Source organism: Osmerus mordax, chromosome 25 (genome assembly GCF_038355195.1).
Source record: "Osmerus mordax isolate fOsmMor3 chromosome 25, fOsmMor3.pri, whole genome shotgun sequence".
Classification (NCBI taxonomy): Eukaryota; Metazoa; Chordata; class Actinopteri; order Osmeriformes; family Osmeridae; genus Osmerus; species Osmerus mordax.
The window spans coordinates 8,581,061-8,608,705 of NC_090074.1; the positions used below are offsets into that span (position 1 = coordinate 8,581,061).

At 39.0% G+C, this 27,645-nt stretch overlaps 3 protein-coding genes across 5 annotated transcripts in view; 2 read left to right on the plus strand and 1 right to left on the minus strand.

Moving 5' to 3' along the window:
• The window catches only part of LOC136933698 (rap guanine nucleotide exchange factor 6-like), a 119,589-nt gene extending 115,766 nt beyond the window's left edge, over positions 1-3,823 (plus strand). For all 3 annotated transcript variants that reach the window (XM_067229190.1, XM_067229191.1, XM_067229193.1), the window contains one exon: positions 620-3,823. In XM_067229190.1, the coding sequence (XP_067085291.1) occupies positions 620-642 (23 nt within the window). In that variant the 3' untranslated portion in view covers positions 643-3,823. The remainder of the gene's footprint in view (positions 1-619) is intronic.
• Positions 1-27,645, minus strand: part of LOC136933706 (homeobox protein MSH-D-like) — a 300,351-nt gene that overhangs the window by 107,157 nt on the left and 165,549 nt on the right. The window lies entirely within an intron of this gene.
• Positions 8,622-12,724, plus strand: havcr1 (hepatitis A virus cellular receptor 1). The gene is made up of 7 exons (XM_067229211.1): positions 8,622-8,754; positions 10,091-10,426; positions 10,600-10,665; positions 10,878-10,945; positions 11,199-11,289; positions 11,657-11,693; positions 12,289-12,724. The coding sequence occupies exons 1-7, from the start codon at positions 8,706-8,708 to the stop codon at positions 12,422-12,424; spliced, it is 783 nt and encodes a 260-aa protein (XP_067085312.1). The 5' UTR covers positions 8,622-8,705; the 3' UTR covers positions 12,425-12,724.

Consider the following 27,645-nt stretch of genomic DNA (forward strand, 5'->3'; position numbering starts at 1 on the left):
TATTCCATTTCTTTTACAATGTGTTCTAATTTCTAAGCTGCCTTTGAAACTTTCGACTTTCCACCAACAGGTCCTTCTATATTGGAAACTAATATTCCAGCACAATTTTAGCCCACATAATATGTCAATTTGGAACAATAGATGTATATTGTCAGATAGAACATCTTTATTTATAGAAGACTGGTGGGATAAAGGAATATGGTCAATTTGACATATTATGGACATAGGAGGTAACATCTTGGATTATAAAAACTTTTGTAACAAATTTAAAATAAACAGCTCTCATCATAATACACAGTGGCAAATCCTATGAGCCTAGGATAAACCAAGTACTTTTTACAGATAAAAATTGCACAAATGCATTTCTGAGGAAATATCTGGTAAATGAATTCTGTCCGAACTTCTTACATTCTTTTAGAAGCAGCCAGATCTTTTATACTCTTTGACTGTAACTCACAGTCCAAAATGGTGCCATTGAAACCTTTTTGCCATCTAGTTGCAGTTGTCAAAAACACACCAGAGCTTCGCCTCTTGTCTTTTATACTCTTTGGTTTGGTTCAGTGTTAATATAATCTGTGTGTGTGTGATATCAACCCTCTTCTCTCCTGTGTGTTTGCAGATGAACAGGTCTCTGCAGTGTAACTGCGGTCCAGATATACCGAAGGGTCTAAAGCCGAAGCAGTCTGGGCCAACAAGCACACTCCTGGTCCCCTCCCCTTCCTGCGAGGTCATGATGGTCTATGATGCTCTCGCGGGGCTTGTACAATCATCTCTTTCTACTCCATTTTAAACGGTGGTGTTCAGTCTTTCGGAACAGAACTCTTTCTTGACACTGACCACAGTATAATGTCACCTCCTCCCGGCCATAGGCACTGGTTAGAGAACTGACTGTGGTGGGATGTGATACAAAGGGGGAATGGTAATAGCAGCAGAACAGAAGAAGGAAGGAGAGGAGGGGAAGATGGAAGATGAAACACCCCACCCATAGGGTCAAAGATCAACCTATTTTTAACTATTTCTAGACCTTCCACATGTACTGTTCATTTGCTTTTCATGTTGTCCAGTGGGGGGGATTATATGTTCTATGTCAATGTCTGTATCACAGATACACTTTCCCCCGGCCGTTGACTGGTAATACTTTGTTGCCAGGTTTGTTGTGGGGAGGAAAGCAGCAAGATTGCAAACAAGATTGACATGAGCTGGGAGAAAGATGTAAGATTTATTTCTTCTTCTCTACTATTACCATGTTGAAGTTGGAGAGGCAGTGAGAATATCCATACCTCTCATTTACAGAGGTGCGTGTGTGCGATATTGTAACTTGTCCAGCTGTGTGAGATGCTGCTTCTAGTTGCTATGCTTCAGACAGATGTGATTGTGTGTGTCTGCTGTTCTCCATCCTCCTTCCGTCTGTGTCAGCACAATAAGGGGTACTTAAGCAACACTGTGTCCATCTACAGTGTACTGTGTAATTATGAGAAGACGTTTTTAACGAGTCAGGAGAATAAATACATCAGTGCTGTAGAGTCTCACAGTGTGTTGCCGATTTAAATCAGTGCAATAAATACAAAAAACACGGCATTGTGGTTAAAAGACAAGCCACCCACCTAGCCAATCAGATATCAGTATTCACACACACATACGCTTGCAAAATGTTGTTTCTGTATTTATATTTTAATTGTTAGACTACAACTCATCTATTGGGTCATCTATTCAGCTTGTAAGCTGAACTTTAAAAGTGTGTTTTTCAGGTGACTTTTTGTTGTTGCAGTAAAGACAGGTGTGTAATCCACCTGATCTATTTGTGTGGTTTTTAATGGACCACCTCCATCTTGGCTGCAATCTGTCTTAATTATTCTCTCATTCAAGAGGAAAACAAACTATCCCTAACAAGTATCAAAACTGTGGCTTGCATCTTCTTCCTGTTCATCTGGGGGGAGGGGAATGAATACTCTTTTTGCAATTTTTTATAAAGAACTATGCTTTAAAGGTTTTTTCTCCCCATTTGACTCTATATTAACTTAAACTCAGTAGAGGGTTTGGTTGTGTAAGTTTTTTTTTCTTATTTTTCGGGGATATAACTGGACTGTGTTTACATTTAGCTTCAGCTGCCTGTACCATGTGACGACAACACGTTTATGCTATATGAATACTTGAAAATATTAATGGTAATATATATATATACAGTGCGTCTATATGAATTTATACATATATATTTTTGGTTTGTCATAAATTCATGTTAACTGCTCATGTAAAAAATGAAAAAGAGTCCTATATAAAGACAATTTTATAAATATTTTGTTATAATAAAATAAAAAGATGGTGATCGCCCCTTCTCATGTTGATGGGCAGGAATCTTTAAGGATTTTTTTTTTTTTTTTTTGCTTTGATGCCATCTCAGTGATGGTGTTCCAGAATACGGAAGATTACTGATAATCCCGCTAACCAACTCTACCCTATTTTTTATGAACATCAATCGTTTGTCTGGTTGGCAAAATAATTGGGACAATACACAACTGCAAACTTGTAAATAAGTTTCACTTCAATGATATACCAAAGAGAATTACGGCTCTACAATGTATTTTACTGTTGGAATAGGCTAGCAACAGTTGTATTTCTGGATGGAACACCCCTGCGTGTGTTACGTGTCCTAACTGGATGCTGAGCAAGCATCAGTGACAAAATCAGTTTATGTGCTTTGTTTTCTATTGGAATGTCCAAACTTGACGCTGCTGTTTCTGTTTACTTCCTGTCGCTCGCGTTGAAAGCTATGTTGGACACGGTTTCTTAGGAACATGGTTAGTTTACATGACTTAACAGAAGTAAATATGACGGATACGGTGTGGACAGACGGCATCCGATGTGACGCGATAGTCGGACGCTTACTTGCTGTTAGGACACTGTGTTACTGTATACATAAATCCTATTCTGCTCTGCTGGTCCTGTTATGTTTGTGTTATAGAGTCTGTCTCTCTCTCCCGTCTCAGCCTCTCTGCCTCAATCCCTCTGCCTCAGTCTCCATCCCCCAACCATCATCTTGGTCAAGTCTTTACTCCCTCACACTGGCCAGTAGGGGCATCATCAGGAATTGTGTCCCATGTAATAGCGCCCTCTGGTTTCCCTCAGCCTACAAAGGGCTAGAAGGCTAAAAGAGGTGAAGATTGATTTAGTTAGTATTCTCCCTGGCAGCCCTGAGAGAAGGATATCTCCATATTGAAGGAAGTGTATTGACCAATGCCCTGTACAGAACCTCCATCCAATCTACTCCCTTGCTCTGCTCAGTCAATCACATTACTGAGTCATTTGATAGAGAAGTGTTAAATGTTTTTAACAAACAAAATCTTTTTGTTGAAATATCCTTTTTTATTTTCCCCGTCTACACATACAGTATGATGTAATTTTAGTTTTAATTTCTTTACTCCCTCCTTCCTCACCTCACTCACCTTGTTCCTGCACCCTAACTTCCTGTTATCTGGAAGGCAGGAAGTGAGATGTGTCTTGTTTTCTGTAGCATCACGCCAATGCAGGGGTTAAACAGACGGGCACCACTCTATGTTCAGACCGAAGCATATGTACTGCACTCATCTCATTTGAATGACAAAGGTATTATTTAGGTTCTGTGGCTTATCTGTGGAGCTTTGTCTCCATTGCTTCTCCCGTTGTGCTTAATTTATGTCTTTTAGAAAGACTGTCATTTGCTTGTATGCTCGTTTTTTTGTTTTTACCAGTGGTTGTAAATACTTGTTATATTTTTGTTTAAGAGAATGTAAAAACTAAAAAAATGTCGACTGCAATGAATTTGGATGATAATAAAATGTTAAACGTTTTCTGCGTCTGCGTCTATCAGCTGATCTGTTAACTTAGTTTTCCAAGTTCTCTACTTATCTTCTTCTTTGTGTCTTCTTAAGCATTAGTAATTAGTAGAGGGGGTTGAGTGTGTGTGCGTCTGACTCCTCCGCCCTCATTTCCTTGCTGTCTGCCAAGACACTCACTCACACACACACACTTCATAACACCTGATTATGTGTCAGGACACCAAGACTAACATGTGAAAGTTGCTGGGAAACCCTTGTAGTGGGAATTGTAAGGCCGGAGACGCTTTGTGTTTGTCCCCGGCTTTGGAAACAATTCTGTTAGATGTTCAGGGAGATAATTGACTCGTTAATATCTGACTCCAATTTAGAAATGTGCAAGTCAGTTACCTGTAACCTCGAGCGCTAAACAGTTAATGACAGTTAATGACTCTGACTTAGGTCAAAATCATCTGCTTGATCAGGGCACCGACCTTAAAGTATGCATACTCACTAATCAGCTGTTTATCTCTTCTATAATATGGATTTAACCATCAACACAGTAACTAAACTGACCCCCAGAGGCTACGGTATTACCTTCGGAGCATGGAAAGCCCTACTGTAAGTGACTCAGAGGCCTTAAGTTAAAACCTACTTCAAAATATAATATCTATTATCAGTATTAGCCGTATCAACCAGACTAGATCAAAGTTTTCATCGCCGTAGCGTGATAGATATGTACAAGGAGAACAATTAACTTAAAATGCACATTGATAGTTTATTATCTAAAAAGTAAGATAATCAATACAATAATAATTAAACATAATCAAATACAAAACATACCTTAAGAGCAATCGTTAACGAAGGTATTCACAATGAAACTATGCGCCTAACGCACCGGAGCTGTATACTAAACAGAACTCAGTGATTGGTAAAACTTCTCCATATACACACCCAAACCTGCATACTAAAAATGGGGACACCGGCGATATGAAAACAACTTTTCCAAATAAGTTCAACACGTAAACAAAAAATATTCCTTCCCCAAATAAACTGACCTTTCCGTTTCACATGACAAAAAAGCTATTGAAGTTTGAAGATTTATTTTGAATAAACATTTTATTTTTAATGAACTGAGATGAAAATGAACAAAATAAAGGCTGTGCAGCATGAATGCATACATTTTCAACAGTTAAACATTATTTTGACGCTCCTAGTTCATGTTGTTAAAAAAAACTATTGACTTTTGAAATTTGTTGAAGGTCCCTAAACATACGCGTTGTTTAGGCAGCCAAAAGCATTGGCTGCTAAGCGGTGCTAAACACCGGTTAAAATAACACAATACTGGGCACCAGAATATCTGTTGAATATCAAACTTCAAATTAACTTTACCGCGGTCTTCTTTGTTGTTGCTTTCCCAAAGCATTCACGAGTTAACGTTATTAACCTCAATTCAACAGGAAAACAAACGTTGCAACTCCGTTATCCCAGCACTTTTCTAATTATTCTTATTCATTGATAGATAATTGCTTAACACGATTGCATCCTTGCGTTGGAGCCTTCTATGGTCAGTTTGTAAAATCAAATTTACAGTATTTGTATAGCCCTTTTTACAAGCAATGTCACAGAAGACTTCACATACGCCGATAGAACTGCCCCTCAGCCAACCTCAACCTTCAAGGAAGACGGAAAAAATCCCAGAAAAACTCAAGAGGAAAAAAATTGAAGAAACCTTGGGAGGAGCAATTCAGTGAGGGATTCCCTCTTCCAGAGACCGAGGTGAAGTTACCCATACAATTTTGAAAAATGATGACTTTTATAATGATTTTATGACTATAAAACCTCTAAAAAACAGCAGAGTATTCCAACAATGTCTGGTATACTTCCACAGCCTTTAATTTTTCAATAATGTTTTTAAAAGAATGATAGAAAATTGCTAATCTCTGAAAATAGCATGAAATCTTCACTAATATCAATATCTTTTTCAAATTTGTGTCAATAAATCTCAAATATACACCAGATTATTCTAATAATGTCTGGCCTACTTCCACACCCTTTACCTTTTCAACAAAACGTTTTTTTTAATGATAGAAAATCGCTAATCTCTGAAAATAGCATGAAATCCTTGCTAATCTCAATATCTTTTTCAAAATTGTGTCAACAAATCTCAAATATACACCAGATTATTCTAATAATGTCTGGCCTACTTCCACACCCTTTAATTTTTAAATAATGTTTTTTTTAAATGATAGAAAATCGCTAATCTCTGAAAATAGCATGAAATCCTTGCTAATCTCAATATCTTTTTCAAATTTGTGTCAAAAAATCTCAAATACACACCAGATTATTCTAATAATGTCTAGCCTACTTCCACACCCTTTACTTTTTCAATAAAACTTTTTTTTTAATGATAGAAAATCGCTAATCTCTGAAAATAGCATGAAATCCTTGCTAATCCCAATATCTTTTTCAAAATTGTGTCAAAAAATCTCCAATATACACCAGATTATTCTAATAATGTCTGGCCTACTTCCACTCCCTTTAATTTTTAAATAATGATTTAAAAAAATGATAGTAAATCGCTAATCTCTGAAAATAGCATGAAATCCTTGCTAATCTCAATATCTTTTTCAAACTTGTGTCAAAAAATCTCATATATACACCAGATTATTGCTAATCTCAATATCTTTTTCAAACTTGTGTCAAAAAATCTCATATATACACCAGATTATTTTAATAATGTCTGGCCTACTTCCAAACCCTTTACTTTTCAAATAACGTTTTGAATAAAATTCCAATTAATCGTTAATCTCTGAAAATAGCATGAAATCCTCGCTAATCTCAATATATTTTTCAAATTTGTGTCAAAAACTCTCAAATATACACCAGATTGTTCTAATATTGTCTGTCCTACTTCCACATCCTTTACTTTTTCAATTATGTGTTTAAAAGAATGATAGAAAATCGCTAATCTCTGAAAATAGCATGAAATCCTTGCTAATCTCAATATCTTTTTCAAACTTGTGTCTAAAAATCTCAAATACACACTAGATTATTCTAATAATGTCTGGCCTACTTCCACACCCTTTACTTTTCCAATAAAGTGTTGAATAAAATTCCAATTAATCGCTAATCTATGAAAATAGCATGAAATCCTCGCTAATCTCAATATCTTTTTCGAACTTGTTTCAAAAAATCTCAAATACACACCACATTATTCTAATAATGTCTGGCCTACTTCCACACCCTTTACTTTTTCAATAATGTTTTTAAAAAATGATAGAAAATCGCTAATCTCTGAAAATAGCATGAAATCCTTGCTAATCTCAATATCTTTTTCAAACTTGTGTCAAAAACTCTCAAATATACACCAGATTATTCTAATAATGTCTGGCCTTCTTCCACACCCTTTAATTTTTCAATAATGTTTTTAAAAAATGATAGAAAATCGCTAATCTCTGAAAATAGCATGAAATCCTTGCTAATCTCAATATCTTTTTCAAACTTGTGTCAAAAACTCTCAAATATACACCAGATTATTCTAATAATGTCTGGCCTTCTTCCACACCCTTTAATTTTTCAATAATGTTTTAAAAAAATGATAGAAAATCGCTAATCTCTGAAAATAGCATGAAATCCTCGCTAATATCAATATCTTTTTCAAACTTGTTTCAAAAAATCTCAAATACACACCACATTATTCTAATAATGCCTGGCCTACTTCCACACCCTTTAATTTTTCAATTATGTTTTTAAAAGAATGATAGAAAATCGCTAATCTCTGAAAATAGCATGAAATCCTCGCTAATCTCAATATCTTTTTCAAACTTGTTTCAAAAAATCTCAAATACACACCAGATTATTCTAATAATGTCTGGCCTACTTCCACACCCTTTAATTTTTCAATAGTGTTTTAAAAAAATGATAGAAAATCGCTAATCTCTGAAAATAGCATGAAATCCTTGCTAATCTCAATATCTTTTTCAACCATGACTTAACTCAAATTTATCAACATTAATAATTCAGATACATTTGGAAACTTAAATTACAAAACGGCTCCAACACATAGTGTTTATATATTGATTTGCTGTGTTTATGATCTGTGTAAGAGCCAGGTCGCGGTAATTAGGGCACCTGGTGGGGGGCGGAGGAAGTTATGTTATTTAACTTGTTCACCTGTGTGTTTGAGGAGAGGAGGGGGTGACGGGGGAAGTCTTATTTTGCTGACCGCTATACTGGATGCACAACCTTGTTTGTTTTAAGACCAAATAAATACAAATCTACAAAGCGCGTCTGGCACCTTGGTTTCCCCTATTCAGCCTCTCGGCGGCAGAGTTTGAGGATGACAAATTGGCCGCCTACAATCTGAAAGCATTGTTTGATTTTGAGCACAAGTTACATGGTTTAGGGGCGAGTGTTTGATTTTGCCAGAAGAGTCAGAGGTTTTGGAAATGTTTGAATATTTGGTTTTGTGTTTACAGTTTTGAGAAAATGGTTGACTGTTTCAAGAAATGTTTTAGCAGTCAAGAAAAACTGTAAAGTATAACTTCCTGTCCTTCCTCTCGACCCTCAGCTCGGCTGCTGTTAGTGTGACTAAGTGAGTTCACTTGGCCCTCCCTCACACGTTGGTTTTGGCTATTGGTTGACTGCGTGACTGATTGACATAAATAAAAGGTGAGGCTGTTAGTCTGAGCCAACAGTCAGAACGAATGTATGTGCGCTTCAGCATTTAGGCCAATGGGGGAGGGGGGGGACATGTGACCCGGTGGTTTGTCTCCTGTTAAAGGGCTGTGACACCCAGACACAGCACAACTGATGCGTGTGTATGTGTGAAGGTCTCTCTCCATGTATCTCTTTCTTACCAGTATACCTCTAAAAAGAGCTTGTGTATGTGTGTGAGGATGAGATCATATCACCATGAGGATAATCTACAGTGCAGCATGGCTTGTCATCTACCTACTAACAGGTAAATGTTAACGGTTCATATTAAACTTCTCTCCTTTCCAAGATTTAATGTTGTATACAGTTTTACCTTACCTTACAGTTTTTTTCAAATGCTTACACAATTTTTTTAACTTGTCCTCTTTTTTTAATATTTATTTAACACAAATCCAAGAACTGCACACACAAAATGCAAAATGCTTCGCTTCTCTTGCAAAATGAAGCACTGCATTTAAAATATCACAAACACGTCTCAAAAGCACACATTTGCCATTATATAACATTTTGGGATATATCATATCACACAGTTATTCAAAACCTAAAGCTCTTCTTTCATTTCTGTACAAGATTGAAAGTAAATGGCAGAGATGATGAAAAATTCATGGTACACACGAAAACAAGATTGAAACCAATTTTTTTTTTTTACTGTAAGCATTTGTGGTTGTGAACACAGTATGAAAGAAAGAGAGTAGAGTGGCCGGAAACCAAATCTTATTTTGAAAAAGGTGATTACGGAATGGTGTGTCTGTGTGTGCCATGAACTGTAGCATACATCATACATATATACTATTTTCTACAATATTGTCAGAATGTCTTCTTAGTCACTGTACTGTTGCACGGTATGATACAGTAATCCACCAGACTGTGACCAATCATGCAGTGCACTGCAGTCAATGGATGCATGGGTGCTACGTAAAATATATGTTTGTGTATAGTATACCGTGTGCTGTGCTGAAACAGCTATTATGTGTACATTAGAACATGTGTATATTACAGTATATTGTTACATACCTGTTATATTTTCTACAGTAAAGGTTCAAATTATACCCACCACTGTAAATCAACTCAAATTAGGCTATTTATAGGCCTATTCTAAAGTCATGATTGGTTGGTGTTGAGTAAAGCAATGAGTGTTTGCACATGTGAGGAGTTAGTGTAAGGCACTGATGAATTAGTGTGGCGTTTTGATTGGTTGTGTTTGAAAAAGGAAATCAATATGCTTCCTGTTAGAATTTTGTGTTACGTGGAGAATTGTGTGTTGTGTTTTGCAAAAAGTGTTTAATGACATTCAAAACTGAGTCAAAGGCCAAAAATGTGCGTATGGTTTTGTAGTTTTGAGGTGTGGTTCTGGTGTTTGAGTGTCAGGTTTCAGAAATTGTGTGAAAAGGAATTTGTTTGTAAGCATTTGAAAAAAACTGTAATTGAAATACTTCTCTCTCCTCTCACTCTCTTTCACTGTCTGTCTCTATCAGCTTATTTCTCCTTCTGTTTCCCTCTATTTATAGATACATGTTGATATATACTTTTGCATGCAGTTAACTACCTTTGAATGATTAAATCTCTTTCTGTCTGTGTCCCAGTCAGTGAATGCGGTACTCTGGTGGTCGGTGTTGAAGGCCAGAATGTGACTCTGCCGTGCAGATATGATGCCTCCTATCACGGAGTTCTTTCGATATGCTGGGGGAGAGGAACACTACCATTCTCTGGGTGTGACGACCAAATTCTCTCCAGTGATGGAACAGCAGTAACAAGAAGAACCTCCAGGTATCTGCTGTCTGGAGACCTGAAGCAGGGTGACATCTCCCTGACCATCCTCTACACCACAGAGAGAGACGCAGGGCTGTATGGGTGCAGAGTGCAAATACCAGGCTTGTTCAACGACCAGAAGAGTGAAGTGAGGTTGACCGTGGAGAAAAGTAAGGAACTTTTTCTGGGGCTTTCCTGGCAATGGGAACAGATTTGTAAGATGCTTTTGCAATTCTTTGTTGTAATCTGTTGCTGTTGAGTTGATGGTCGTGCTCAAACTGAAAGTCTAAAAGGTAAATACATAGAGGTGAAGTCTTCCTGTAACTGTCCCTTCTGCTTGCAGCCTTTTTGCCAACTACAACCAGGATACCCGACCATGTGACCGTGACACCAGCCAATCACTCGCAAGGTAAACTTATTTTTAATTTTTGTAAAATAACACTTTTTACAACAAATGTTCTGCAGTATATGGAACATATCAGATGTAAATGATAATACATACATTTAAACCTTTAAATTTAAAGGTAATGCGTTTAAAGACATTTTAGCACTTAGACATAATTTACGAGGTGATTCTCAGGATAGCTCCTTGCCTAATACTTTCACTTCCTGCTTGTGTAGGTCACATGACTGCCAACTCTACGGAATCACAAGATGTGTCAACACCCCATTCCAGCGAGTCAGAGTCTGTTAGTAGCACAGCCTGAGTCAGCTAAACTATACTTCTGTTATAGTGGAAACAAAAACAAGTGTCCAAATTTGATTTGCTCTAAACTGATTTTGAGAAAGAATTGAAAGAATAATAAACAAATAAACGAATTAATTAATTAATACAAGGCAAATGAACAAACACAATATCGCATTGATTAATAATTAATTAGATGATACATTAATTATTATTATTATTTAATAATAATATAATTAACTGGTTTTGTTTGCCAGGATCAGAGTGGAGATGTGGCTTTGCCAGTCATCCTGGTGTGTGCTATGCTGCTTCTCCTGGTCATCGGGGCTCTCAGTCTGGTTTTCTTTCGTATGTACACATATCTCCAACAACACACATATCTCACATACACAAATATATCCACAATAACATTAAATACACAGAAATGTAATGTGCATGTTTTAAATTATATGACTGATCTGATGAAATCTACTTTTTTTCTAAATGGTTTAAATATTTTATATTTGGAACAATTTGGTCTTAGTTGCCATTCATAAAAAAATTTACACATATTTTTTATAATCATCACTTAATACAAAATGTGTTAATAAAATATATGTTTAGAGTCTCATTAAATAAAAGTTAGTGTATCATTAACTATAATCATTGAAATCAGATGATGTGTCATCAACTACGATACAAAACTGCAACTAAATATATTCTGATGCCTCTCCAGGACAACGAAGGAAACAGCAGAGGATGCCCCAGGCATTGTAAGTTCAACTCTGCTTCAGAGTTTTTAACTCAGGGTTAAATGCTTTTAGAAGACCTTTTGGATGCACTTGATTTATGGATTTAATACTGCTGCAACTGATCAAACTCCCCATGAACTTGAACTCTGCGGTAAATCCAATACATATTGAGTTAGTCTGAAACAGAGAAGTCACAAATGTGTGTGGGTAAACTGACAGTCTGACTCACCGCCCATGAGAAGACCACAGTGGGAGTAGTTAAGTCAGACGCCGTGAAGCAGGATGGATGTGGTAGCAACAGCTTCTGCTATCCTCCCCACAGACTCGTGACCCGCTAGTTCTGCTCTGAAACTGAAGGTCATCGGAGGCTGCTGAGGGATGACTCCTTGTCATCTTCATAGTTCTTGGTGTTCGGCTTGGACTCATACTGTTTGGTGTAGGCTCATAAGAAGGTGCTGTGGTTAGTAGGATTTATAACACCTCTCCCCTTCTCCTCTCTTCTCCCTTCATCTCTACTCCTCTCCTTTCCTCACCTCACTTTACTTTACCTACCTACCCCACCCCACCCCTCCCCCCCCTCCCCTCCTCCTATGCTCTGACCATCCCTCCTCTCCAGATCTCAGCAGTCTGGCAGCTCGGTGCGCTACAGGAGCTCAGTGTCCAGCCAGGGTCTGTACACCAGAGAGTTGGCTGCGGAGAACATCTACCAGATGGATGATGGAGACATCTACACCAACATCTACGAGCCTTGACCAGACACAGCCTGGCACTAAACACCATGGGGATGATATAGAACCATGAAGGACACTTAACCATTGTTTGAATACCTGGGATGGTATTGAAGCTTTCTTTCTCACTTCCAAACCAAAATCTTGCCATCAAGATGTCTGTATATACAGTACAAGCTGACGCAAGGCGTTTATTACATATACAGTAAATGTTTATATTATATTCCTCATTCTATTATTAATCAATAGACAGTACATATCAGTCTTTCCAATGCAATAAACATGCTAAATAAATGACAATAAAATTACAAAAATAATAATTCATTGAAGTTTCTGTGGTAGGTCATTGTTTCCATTGATTTCTTCACCATATTGTGCCTTCTTGTACATGCATGATAACTTATAACGCTTAGCACAATATAAAATGGTATTCTTTTTTTACAATATGTAAAATGATATGTAGTGACATGATAGTTATTCTTACTTCATTGTTAAGTGTTGCTATTAAGTTACAAGGGAGTTAATCGAACTTTAATGTGAAGTGTTCCTATGCAGTTAAATGGTAGTTAATTGGGTGTGCATGCCATTGGCAAGGCACAACCTATATTCTCTCTCATATTATTATTATCTTATTATTATTTATTGGGTTTTTCCCTTTGGCAAGGCGGATCACTACTATTACATTCGGCCTCTAGGTGAGCATAAATAATGGTACATTATGCCTGCTAGCATGTGCGCTACTGTAGCTGCTGTCCTGTTACAGCTAGTTATCCACAGCATATATTACTTACGGATCTACTTCTGTAGCTACGTAACTGTAGCTAGGCTAATTCTAGTCTACTCTAATCTATTGAACGTGATAAATTTAGTATACTTTTGTGAAACAATATGGCCTACACCAGTGGTTCTCAACTGGTCTAACCTCAGGACGTCAAACAAAGCTGTGCGTTCATAACAAAGCCTGTACAATCAATATTAAAGCTGTGAGTCAGTGGACACTGAGTCAGTGAACTGAGTCCTAAGTCATTTTGCTACTTACATAGCTAGTTACAGCTGCTAGTAAAATACAGCCCAAGGTGGTGTTATCGCAGAAAACATGGCTACATCCGCGGTTTCACCCTGTAGCAAGTCTGTCCAATGTTCTGGGAGGTACTGTAGCAGGTTACTGTAGCTGGCTAGCTAGCTAGCTGTTAGAACTGCAAGGCCACAAGCACAGGCCAATGTGATAATGTCTCATATGTAGCTCGAGCTAAGTAGCTTCATATGCTTTTCTGTGATATCAACACAATTTTGGGGGGGGGGGGGGGGGGGGGTTAGAGTTCACATAGCTCTACAATTGTAAAATAGAAATGCGCTATGCTTTGTTCTTCTGATTATGCTGGGTACACACTAAAAGATTTTAAAAATATTTTAAGATAAAAAAAATGTGAGAGATAACAAAAAAAATCCTAGATTTAACAGTTTTGCTCCTATAGTGTATAGCGTTTGTCCTCGGGGTTCCCCCCACACATCATTCAACATGTTAAATATTTACAATTCGCGATCAGGGCGGCTCCGACGTTCTTCCGAGCAAGTTTGGTCACTCTTAAGGGATGCGTATTGATAAGATTTTAACGATTCCGACTCCTTATCAATTCCTGCTTATCGATTCGATTCCTTAGCGATTGTCATCGATTCTCCCCTCTACAGCCAACTAGGTCTGTGCGTCCTGCACCCCCCCACACACACACTCGTTCTAAACGAATTTCTCAAACTGGCTTTGATTGGCTCTGAAATGAGCTAATACCTACCACCTCTAGGCCTCTTCAGGCCTCTGTTTTCAAAACAAAATCTAGTCGGAGATAGAAACTTTCAGTTTCCTTGTGTTCATGCTTCTATTACTCACCACCAGTAGGACTTACAGGGATCCTAACAACAGGGGAAATAACTTCAGTGTCACCTTTCAAAAGAGACCATTTACATACATGTACTCCAAATGGTTCAACAACAGCTTTCAATGTACTTTGGGTATGTTGTTTAGGCGTTTTCAGGCACATTTAACAGGACTATTAAAAGGTTAAACAATTAAAATGCTAAGTTTAATAATGGATTAAAAATCGATATGCTCAGTTTAATAATGGGACACGCGAACGTTTGCTGATAACACACGCCGCCCCAATAACGTGAAATGATCAATAAGATTAATACTAATGGGCTAAAATGTATGCTTCAAACGAAGGGACAGAAGATAACTAGATCGACTACACACAATAAAGGCAAATTGCTTCACACAGTAACAAGTGGTTGTGATCCCTTTTGAGCAGTTTAGCTCTACCTTAGATAGTTAGAGATGAAGCGCGAACGTTAGCTGCGCTGCTGGATGCATCGAACACATGACGTTCCAGTAACTTCATTCCATGCTGTGTGTTCAAATGCTTCTTCATATTTGTAATATTTCCTCCCTTTGACGAAATAGACTTTTTACACGCGTTACAAGTGGCGTTGTTGTCATTTTGTCGTGTGAAATACAACCAAACTTTAGAACACCTCTTCCTAGTTGCCATGTTTGTTGCAGTCTGTCTGAATAAACTATAAAAGTTCGCTCATGCGCAACGGCACAGAGAATCGTTAACAGAATCATTAAGGAATTTTTCTAACGATTCCAAGGAATCGATTCACTTAGAACCGGTTCTAGATACCCATCCCTACTCTTAACACACCTCACACCAAGGGAAAATCTGATAAAATAATCTGCAGATAATCAGGACTTTACCGATTGTCGGGACATTACTTAGGATTGTAAGGGAAATCGGCCCAAAATCAGCCTGATTATCTTGTGTGTACCCAGCATTAGCAGTCCAACACACATCATTAGTATTATTACTACTCGTAGTTAGCTGACTCTCTACCTACCTCTGACATAGAGCAGAGCACTACAATTCCATTCGGCCTCGTCCGGGTGAGGAAAATTGTACATTATGCCTGCTAGGCTGTGCTCTTCTGCAGCAGATAACCCTATCTGAGATCATTCAGTTCTCCAAAGCACAGGATGCTGTGTTAGCCAGTGTGGAAGAAATTGGGATTTCCTGTGTGCTTACATTATTCACTAATCAATAGAACTATTCATTGGATACTAGTTAGTATATTCTCATGTAAGCTTGCTATTAATAAGAGTAGATTGTGTCTATGTGTCAGGGTTAATAGATTTTCGGGGTCAGGAGAAAGTACTGTGTAAACCTCCCTTGTCATGACTACAAGGAGAGCGCCAACTATGATCTCTAGTGTGAGAGACTGGTCATGTGTTGGGATCTGTGAATATCTTTCTCTGAGACTGTTGAAACTTCATTACTGCCTGACTGTCACTATCTATGTTTACATTCTTGTGCCCTATAAAAGATGGTCCTCCGGCCTTCATAGCTGAGAGAGACATGATTGAGACCTAAGCCTGGTGTTGTGTTATCATATATTGTCAAAGGTCTGTTTTTTCTCTCCCAATCTGCAGATTGATAATACTTATTAAAATCCTGAACGCTGAACTAAGTTACTCCGTTTATGAAGAGACGGAAAAAACACTTTCTTCATCACCAGCTACAGTACTAGCTACCAAACAGTTAGCTAGCTGTCACGGCAACAGCTCCCTTTTTGAGAGACCCAGTTGACCAAGGAGCTATATTTTAGTTCGATTAGCTTTCCATACCAATAGAGTTCTTCGCGATTGCCAAGATCCTTTATTTCACACGGATGAGTTCTTGTTTGAGCGATATCGATTCAGCCGACAAGGACTCATTTATTTGCAAGACCTTCTCGGGCCGTACATTGCAAATATATCACACGCCGCAGCAAGCTTTATGCTTTATTGGGTGTGCTTTGCCTTCGGCAAGGGCACAACCTTTGTTCTCTCACATATATATTATTATTCTTTTTATTATTCTTTTTGCCCCCCTAAAACTCAGTCAATATTTGGCCTACATAGACAACGTAGGTGTCAAAAGTTTCGTCTTGGTAGCGATTGAGTTGCTTCTATTGGAATTTACGTTCCGTTGCATGGTTTAAGTGGAAATTAAGTGTTTGTGGCGAAAAGTGAAGCTAACGGTGGCTAATTTGCTAGCCACAGTCAATGACGCTACTTACGTCACTAACGTCACGAAAACACGCGTGACTACCTTTACCAGAACATTCGTTTCACATCTGTTAACTTGGGGGATAGCTAGGCTAACTATAGCTTTACTGCAAGGCAGCTGCAGAAACGCCACAAGAAAAGAGGCCAGGGTGATAACTATTTACTCATTTTACTTTGTGATATGACACACAATTGTGATGTGTAATGTACAATATAAGCTGATATTATTAAGGAAGTACATCTACTTTCGGAAACAGTAGTCTACTATTTCACTGAAGTATTAGCATCATGACATTAGCCTGTGTTTCCCGGGCAACACATACTACAGTGGTCTATGATGTAGCGTTATCTGTTTTCAATCGTTAAAATAAACATTCCTCACATATACATTTTCGTTGTAGGATTTATTCTGACATTAGAAAACGATTTGTTGGTGAAATTACCATTACCTGTGGTTTCAAACCAGTGTAGCTCACTGTAACGCTGTAGCTTACGCGAGACACACTACCAAAACATCTAGCTACAGTACACAGCTGTTTAGGAAGTCAAACGGCGACAGAAAATGTTCGGTACTCCCCTTACTTAAATCAAAAGTCTATCTAACTACTAACCTGAACTTCATTGCCACAGCCTAAACGTTGTCAATCTGTTCATGAAAATAATTAATTTCAGCCTAAACCGTACAACGGAACGTTAAATCCAATTCAACCAACGCAATCGCTACCAAGACGAACACAGCAGTAGTCTAGTACTGTACCGTAGTAGTACAATTTACCGGGGCAGCTTCTCCACACAGGGCTATATCGCATTTTGCGTTTTTACTGACAATGATCGCTACCAGTGAGCTTTTTATGAATGAGCGATTTTCCACTAAATAAATGTCAAGCTTATTTACGTTTTGGGGGGCATATTTTCAGTTAGCAGATGGTACCGTTTGAATCGCGATTCCATCTTCTACTGCCGGGTAACGTCGTAGAATAATCTTCAAAGGGGTTGTTTATTCATGAATGAATGCAATATGAGTAGGCTAAATGCCTGAAAATATCATGAGAAGGGAAAAACTTAAAATGACGTTTAAATCATAGAGATTAGGTCAATTTTTACACCGGTCTGCACTAATGTCACGAAAACACGCGTGACTACCTTTGGCAGAACATTCGTTTCGCATCTGTTAACTTGGGGGATAGCTAGGCTAACTATAGCTTTACTGCAAGGCAGCTGCAGAAACGCCACAAGAAAAGAGGCCAGGGTGATAACTATTTACTCATTTTACTTTGTGATATGACACACAATTGTGATGTGTAATGTACAATATAAGCTGATATTATTAAGGAAGTACATCTACTTTCGGAAACAGTAGTCTACTATTTCACTGAAGTATTAGCATCATGACATTAGCCTGTGTTGCCCGGGCAACACATACTACAGTGGTCTATGATGTATCTGTTTTCAATCGTTAAAATAAACATTCCTCACATATACATTTTCGTTATATGATTTATTCTGACATTAGTAAACGATTTGTTGGTGAAATTACCATTACCTGTGGTTTCAAACCAGTGTAGCTCACTGCAACGCTGTAGCCTACCCGAGACACTAGTGTGAGTAGCTAACAAAAACTCCTCAGCTGTTCAAGTCAAACGGTGACAGAACATGTTCGGCACTCCCCTTACTCAAAAGTCTTTCATTAGTTGAAACAATCTGACTACTAACATGAACTTCATTGCCACAGCCTAAACTTTGTCAATCTGTTCATGAAAATAATTAATTTCAGCCTTAACCGTACAACGGAACGTTAAATCGAATTCAACCAACGCAATCGCTACCAAGACCAACACAGCAGTAGTCTAGTACTGTACTGTAGTAGTAGAATTTACCGGGGCAGCTTCTCCACACAGGGCTATATCGCATTTTGCGTTGTTACTGACAATGTTCGCTACCAGTGAGCTTTTTATGAATGAGCGATTTTCTACTAAATAAATGTCAAGCTTATTTACGTTTTTGGGGGCATATTTTCAGTTAGCAGATGGTACTGTTTGAATCGCGATTCTATCTTCTGCCGGTAAAGTCGTAGAATAATCTTCAAAGGGGGTTCTTTATTAATGAATGAATGCAATATGAGTAGGCTAAATGCCTGAAAATATCACGAGAAGGGACAACTTAAAAGGACGTTTAAGTCATAGAGATTAGGTCAATTTTTACACCGGTCTGCCAAATGTATTCGTTTTGATTCAGCCTGTCAGCTGCCTCTTGCAGGGGAAATGAGAAGACATCATATTTCATTCGACACTTCACTCGTATTTTGAGTTGTAAATGAGCAGCAAAAAAAAGATGCTTTTAAATCTATGTAATCTTTATAAATAATAAGTAGGCCCGATGCATTTTTATATAAAATATACAGACCCCTGTGCAACCGACGCAAGCAAGCACACCCTACAATTTCCCCAGAAATTGTACCCTCTCTAGTTATGAGCTTATGCTGCTGTATGTGAATATGTAACGCTATGTTTTACGAAATGTCTTGTCTTATCTGTTGTGCCTGTGCTTTTTATATGTTTCACTGTGGGAGAGTGGGAAACGTCATATCGATTCCTTTTTATGTCTTGACATGTGAAGAAATTGACAATAAAGCTACTTGACACTTTAACTGTGCTTCAGACTGCATAGCCTTGAGGTTTTTTGCGTCAGGTAGGCTATAGGCTACATTTTTATACAGTATAGGCGATGCAGAAAACATTGGCAAAGCCGCAGCATGCGTTGCTGTAAGAAAAGTGTACTTGGCGCTTAACCAGCTGATGAATCAATTCATCATATTCCCTGGCCATGTCCCAGTCAATGAAATCAAAGAGGGATTTACACATAGGCCTACATGCATATACACATATATAGTACATGATATAAGCGCAGTAGCCTACATATATCCTCATAATTGTCTATGAATTCGTATCACTTAGATACTCGTTGGCCTTGTTTTTATCTAGCCTACTTATTCTGAAAGAGTTGAGATCATTATTTTCACTAGCAAGATCTCATTCGATTATTAATTTCCATTAAGTCTATACCAGCAGGCACATTTAAAGAAATGTGATCTGATTGATTGGGGTAATGAGGCACTTAAGATGAGCCTATACATTTCCCCAAAACTTTCGCATTTAGCTTATCGGCAATTTTTTGCCAAGCTGCTTGTCTTGCTCTGGCAGCGGTGGCGGTGTTTGACTTAGCCATGATAATATGCTTATTGTCTTCTTAGAGACTCATTATAATAGTTTGCTCGGATGGCGACAATAGCCTATCACCGCTCTCTCTTTCGTCTTTTCCGCCATCATACCGTTAAAAAATCACGGTTTTGGTGATCGACCTTTCCTGCCTTTTGAAGTAGGACGTGCACGTGCAATTTCCCTGATAAGTTTAGCCTGATTGAAATTAACCACATGATTTGGATGCGGATCAGCCGTTGACGAACTGATATTTGCTGTTCTCACTCATCTCGCTAATGTTAACGGGCTAAAGGGACAATTGATTAACTTAGCTTCAACCCTTACGACGAACGGGGCCCTGGTACCCTGTCTGTTTCCCTATCCAAGAAATCCCTGTTTTGAACTCTACCTGCTGACTTCTCCTGCGTTTGGGTCCTACCCCCAACTCCCCGTAACAGCTAGCACCTAGTTAGCTTTGTTTTCCCTGTATTTGTGCTGTTGAGCTAGGATTATGGTGGGACTGATTATCAAAGCAATTAAGCACGACAGGGGCATCAAATGATGATCATAAATCCATCCAAGCACCAGGGACTTATAATAGCATTTCTGTGTTACAGAGATAACACAGTGCATAGTTTATTTACAAAACAAAGTGAATTTACACCCCCCCCAAAAAACTGCAATTTGATATGACAAGGATCAAGCAGAAATGGACTTGAAAAATATAAATAACTTTGGTTCCCAACAACATTACGAATTTACAGGATAATATTTCTGTTCATATATCTTATGTTAACTAATAACCAAGAAAAGTTTTGGAATTGGCCTAAACAAGACCAAATTAAATCTGTGTGATAAGAAACCCTTTGGATGTATAATTTTAGAATGTCAGTGTACAAGCTAGTACACAGTGCAGGTATTATTTATTATATGATTTGACAGTAGAGGTATTATTCATGACCAGAGGGACCGCCTAACTCACAAATTTACCTTGGTAGATTTAGCATAATTCTGCGGTTCTAGTGAGAACTGGCAAACGCATCCATGTTGATGGAGCGTGCCCTCCTTGACTCAACACTGAGAATTCCAAGGTGACTTAACCTGTCATCAACCATTGTTGTCCTAAGGTGGGTTTTAATCAGTTTTAAAGCTGAGAAGCTTCTCTCGCAGGAAGCACTGCTGACTGGTGTAACAGAAATCTTGCAAAGTCGAAACAGCTCATGGAAAACATTTATTTATACGGTTCTAAAAACACAATGAACTCAAGAAGAGTAGACGGTCTGTCCCTGCCACTTTTCTCTCTCCTATCAAGAAGCCGCTTGGTTTGATGAACCTCATGTTTGAAGTCCTCTAAATCTGACTCAAAGGTCTGAGCAAAGGCAAACAGAGGCTCCTCTTTCAAGAATGTTCTACTCTTTGGGTTGAGAGACTGAACCCCTTGCATTATCTCGCAATTCTTCTTTGAAAAACATCTGCAGCTGTGAGACGGTCAAGCACCTGATAAAAGATAGCTCTTTGGAAGCTCTCACCATCACTTTGGTCACTACTTGTCTGTCCTACAGTGCTCATCATCAATGAGTCATGGAATCTTAAACTTGTTTTAGGCTGTCTTTTACACACTGTTTGTACACTTATTTTGCAGTGCTCTGCAATCTTTTAAACCTCTTTCCATAGTTCTCCAAAGTAAACCTCACTTCTGTAGTCCTGTAAGGTGTCTGTAAGAGCACCTACAAGATCCACAGCCCTTGCTAGATCAAGAGCTTGATTGTAGCATTTCAGTAAGACACTTGGCATCACCAAGCACTACAAAATCCCTATGAAATGCAAATCTATCTGAGAAAGAAGTCCCCTTGCCTCGACTAATCTATCACCACTGTTTTCAAGTGCAATATCTTGCAGCACTCTCAGAACTGCTGGAAGCCTGTCCCTCAGATTACGGCATGCCATGTTTCTGCATGCCCACCTTACATCCAAAAGTCTCTGTAGTTCCCTGGGCTGCTGCTGTGGATAGTCTATAGCTCTTTCTGAACTGCAAGCCACTTGAGATGAAGGTACGAGCCAGACACAAAGTTATAAAGCTTCTGCAGGAGAGCAAAGAAGTTAACTGTCTCAGGGACTGTTTTCACAGCATCGTCAAGAACCAAATAAAAAAATGTGCATTACAGTGCACACAAAATGCAAATCTTGCTCTGTCCTTAATCCGTGAAGACACACCCGAATGCTTTCCGCTCATGACGGATGCACCGTCATAGCCTTGCCCCACAATATTATTTCTGTAGTCCAAACCATCAATTATCATTTTTGTGAGACCTGCTGCATCTAAGCTTTCAGCTGACTGAAAGTGTCAAAGGCTTTTGTGGAGGCCCAGTTGTAATAGTACCGCACAACTACAGACATCTTTTTTTAAATCTTTGGTTTCATCTGCAATTACACCAAAAACTTCACTTTCTTTTACTTATCTTATTATTTCACTTTGTACCATCTCAGCTAAGCCATCAAGAACTTCATTCTGGATTTGGTGTACTTAGCATTGCCACATGCATTCATCCTTTTCTCTATGAGAGGGTCATGCTTTGCTATTTCTTCTAATATTGTCAAAAGAATACCCTTGTTGTGAGAGTCCTCAGACTCTCGATAACCTCTCTAAGATATATTTTGAGTGGCAGTTAATAGGAGCACATCTGCAATTATTTTAATGTAAGTACAGTTTTCCTCCACTTTCTTTTTCCGGTTCTCATTTATGACATCAAACATTGATGAGTTGCTGTCGACAGCCCTTTTATGCTGATTCCAGGCATACATAGCATTGATATGATGCTCTGCCTTCGAATGGAGCTTAAACCCAGAATCTTTAAACAGTGCCAAAAACTTGACTGTGATGTGAAGGCAGATTCAGGTGTACTTGGCAGAGAAAAAATGGCTACTGAAGGATTCAAAATCTATGTGTCTATTCCAATATGTAATGATGGTATTCAATGACACAAATCTGTGTTCTAGAAAGAGTGGTCTGGAGTCGCAGAGGTCCGATAATATCAGCTTTAATGCAGCAGTTGGAAATCAACAAGTACAGAGCTCTGGGGCTGTCTACGTTTCCCTACCCGCAACAGAGTTTTGGGCTGGTTCACGAAGTTCAACTGGCTATCTGTCCCTCCCCAGCATATATTTATACAGTGCAATTGAAACACAAGTATCAAAAAAGGGTTGAGCTTGTTCTCGTGCATCGGGGAGTTGTTCTTGCCTACGCGCGTCCCACCTGCTTGGGTGCCGTCTCCACCCGGTTTCAAGGTTGTTTCTGAAAATGAAGAGATAGAGACACAAAGAACAGCCTGCTTCCCACACCCAGTGTGAGACCCAATGTTTAAGCCTGAGCACACTTCTAAGTTCATAACTTTAATAAGCACAATGCATAACTTTAATAAGCACAATATATTCTTTACTACAAGCAAAAATAAGTCTCCTCTGGATTTTTATATGTCTGAAACACACATTAAATAATGTCATCTCTCAATGGAAATGTATAATTAAGGGATCCACAAGATTAGATATTAACAGCTGCTAATTAAAATGTGTAGTTTAGGCCTGGCCTACCACTGGGTCCTTTTGGAACAGTGTATCTGGTGCTTGATGCAGTTTCGAGGGGCTGGATGAAATCTCCTGGCTGTTCTGGATCACTGTCTTGCCCAGAGCCAGAGGACTCTGTCATCCCTTGATACATCTATTACATTAAAATGTGGGAGTCAGGTGGCTGAGCGGTTAGGGAATCGGGCTAGTAATCAGAAGGTTGCCGGTTTGATTCCCCGCCATGCAAAATGACGTTGTGTCCTTGGGCAAGGCACTTAACCCTACTTGCTTCGGGGGAATGTCTCTGTACTTACTGTAAGCCGCTCTGGATAAGAGCGTCTACAAAATGACTAAATGTAAAATAACACAAGAACCATCAGTGTATAATCACAATAACAATGCCACACCCATCAAAACATTAAAACACATTATTTAAAAACCGACATTTTAAAATGAGGCTTTATCTGACAAAGTAATCTATTACAACCTGAAGCTAAACTTCAAGGGGTTATTGACAGTTTTTTGGGGGGTATTTCACACTGTTCCTTAAGGTCTCCGAAATAGGGTATGTATCATTGGTTGGGCTGAAAATGGCCCGGGTGCTGTTCTATGAGCCCTGATGCATCCGATGAAATAGCCCTATAAAGAAAATAGAGTTTTTCTCCTTTTATGGTATGCTCATGAATATATAGATGAGCTGCGCGCTGATTGGTTGTTTTACAACGAGTGAAGCTGCGGAGCAAAGACATAACACGGCCAACAGCACTCACTGAAACATCATAGGTGGAGACTTGGAGCACAGACATGGAGATCTGGCGACTTTCCAAACCCTCCTGGCGACTTTTATTGTCAAAAGCGACTAGCGACAAATCTAGCGACTTTGTCCGGTATTGTTTGAGACTTGCTGGTGTTTTGGAGACTGACGTGAAAGCACGGATAGTTTTGCAGTACTGTCCTCAACGAGCAGCGGGTGCTGCCGTGAGTTCCTCCGTGTCCCAAAGTACTCACAGGCGGCCAGTCTCACAATAGCCTTGCGCAGCAGACACACACACTCCACATCCAGACTGCAAATGAATCATGCATGCTGAAGGATTTAAAGTCTGTGTCTATTCCAATATGTAATGATAGTATTCAATGACACAAATCTGTGTTCTAGAAAGAGTGGTCTGGAGTCGCAGAGGTCCGATAATATCAGCTTTAATGCAGCAGTTGGAAATCAACAAGTACAGAGCTCTGGAGTTGTCTAAGTTTCCCTACCCGCAACAGAGTTTGGGCTGGTTCACGAAGTCCAACTGGCTATCTTTCCCTCCCCAGCATATAATATACAGTGCAATTAAAACAGAAAGATGAAAAGAGGGTTGAGCTTGTTCTCTCGTGCATCAGGGAGTTGTTCTTGCCTCCGCGTCCCACCTGCTCGGGTGCCATCTCCACCCAGATTCAAGGTTGTTTCTGAAAATGAAAAGATAGAGACACAAAGAACAGCCTGCTTCCCACACTCAGTGTGAGACCCAATGTTTAAGCCTGAGCACACTTCTAAGTTCATAACTTTAATAAGCACAATGCATAACTTTAATAAGCACAATATATTCTTTAATGCGCTCAAGTGTCTTTTTTTGGGTCACTTTACCGTAGTGATGGGCATTCCGGCTCTTTTTCGTGAGCCGACTCGTATGGCTCAGCTCACCAAAAAGAGCCGGCTCTTTTGGCTCCCGAACGGCTCTTTAAAAAATACATGTTTTAACTATGAATTTGACTATGATGGGTGTGAAAACAATTTGAATTAAATTATGAAATGAAATCATACTCGACCGTAACCACATATCTTTAAAAATGCATTGATTTGTCATGGCTCTCCTCCGAGTTTTGACTACTCTCTGACTGTGTGTGAGTTGGCTCGTCCCTCCCTCATGCAGGATTGACAGGAACAGAATGTGAGGATGATCGTGTGCGCTTTTAAGCCTACAAGTATTTTTTTGTTGTTCTTTGAATTAGGCAATTATTTTAAATACAATTAAAATTCATTATTTCATAGGGTTAGGGTTTAGTTTTTATAGGCTGTATTAATCTATTAAAAATAGAGTCGGCTCTTCAGATATGCGAGCCAGCTCCCGACGTTCACCTTCAAGAGCCGGCTCTTAGAGCCGGATCGTACGCGAACGACCCATCACTACTTTGCCGGTCCCAAGCCCGGATAAAAGAGGAGGAGTAGAGGGTCGGACGTAGAGCTAGCAATTCCACCCCACACAGCAGTCTTTTGTTTTAAAAGGATTACATTGATTTAGGTTATGTCTAATGTGGGTATAGACAAAGCATTAAAGTCCTTAAGTTATTTAGAGATTTGATGGCCTTTGTCGATGCCAAAACGTCGCAAAAACCTCAACAATCAACAACATCAAAATCATTTGTAGTTCTAAACATATTTAGGGTGTTTTTACCCACATTTTGTCTCTCTTGATATTCCTCTCTCCCACACAGCAGCCGTTACAAATATGCAAATTAGGCGATGACATCATTTAGTGACTTTTAGTGACTTTTAGGACAGCCAATAGCTACTTTCCTTACTGAGGGGTTTACATTTAGTCATTTAGCAGACGCTCTTATCCAGTGCGACTTACAGTAAGTACAGGGACATTCCCCCCGAAGCAAGTAGAGTGAAGTGCCTTGCCCAAGGACACAACATCATTTGGCGCGGCTGGGAATCGAACTAGCAACCTTCAGATTACTAGCCCGACTCCCTCACCGCCCAGCCATCTGACTCTGGGTTGGCAACACTGGTTAGTTGTTTCCACTTCTGTTGTTGAAGCAAACGGGATCGACTTAGGTGGGTAACGTTAGCACTACAGCTTAGCAAACAAACTATCTTGATTCAACTCAGCTTCAGTTAGCTCTAGCTTTCTTGTTGAAAAATTGATCTGGACAAACATCCATCTTGAATTGTAGATTTACATGACAACACAGGTTATTTATTTGAATGAAACACTGTCAGGAACATGAAATAACGTTAGCCCCATTGCCAATAAACTAAATCATCACACATTCTACCGATGCTAGATACAGGCAGGATATGTTAGCATTGCGAATAACTGTTAGCGACAACATCATACTACAGGTTGCGGTTGTGATAAAGATAAGGTCAGAACAGCACCTCTTTTCAGCAACATCTTCATAGCAAATCCTGCTTTACATTGTCGCAGGTTTTCAAAACTGTCCTCGGTGACATGGTCCGAGCAAATTAATACTTTAGCGTCGTACTTAATAGGGATATTCCCATAGATCAGCCATGCCTGTCAAGCATCTTGTTCTTTGGGAAGATGGTGAAAAGTGTCAGGATTCCCGGTACAGCCTGGAACATTGCATTTACAGTACTCCATTTTCAATAGCTTGAAAACGTATTAACTTTCTTATTTGTAATTCCTGTGGAAGTACAGAGCAGCGCGCAGCTAGCTAAAAAAAAGTGTCAGAGATCTAGGCGACCTCCGTTCCTGGACCAGAAAACCAGAGGGCGGGTAAATGTACATTTTAGGGCGTGACAAAGTTGATACTGCAAGTTGTGGCGTCACAACTTGCACTGTTTCAAAAGCTAGCGTTTTCAGGTTGCAGCTTCAAAAAGTGAAATTTTTATAGGAAAGAGGTTTCAATGGACTTTGAGACTCACTGTATGTCTATTTAACACACCAAACTGTCATTTTTCAACTATGACAAGGTAAAATCGGTTTTGCAATCAATTGCTCCTTTAATGGATATTGGCCTAAGTCTGCTCTGCATGCATAGGTGGGTGTTTTCCATTGTATGTTCAATATAATTCTACAGAATTCAGCATGCAGGGCCTCTATTGGATGCTTGTCCCATCTAGTGTAATCATGCTGACTGAGTGGACCCCATACTTCACTTCCATATAGCGCTATTGGTGGTATTATGCTATCAAATGTTTTAGTCCAGATTCTGATTGGTATGTTTATTTTATGGAATTTTCTTCTAATTGCAAAAAAGGCTCTACAGGCCTTCTCCTTTAGCACATTCACTGCCAGTCCAAATTTTCCAGAGGCACTGATTTTGATCCCCAGGTAATCATAGGACAGGGTGTGCTCTAGTGCGGGGTTTCCTAGAGTGAACATGTGTCTGTCAGGGCCCAGTTCTGACAGTATTGCTCAGTCTAGCAGATCCAGATGCTACTGTAAACCCTGCTCTGTGGGTGACAACAGCACTAGGTCATCTGCATAGAGCAGGATTTTTTTCTTCCCTGTTTAGGTTGAGGCCAGGGCCTGTAGATTGTTTATAGTACTTTTTTGTACTATAAACTGAGATTCTTCCTCAAAATAACAAAACATTGTAAAATTTACATCAAGAAGGTTACACTCAACAACAGAGTTAAATATATTTAATTCTCC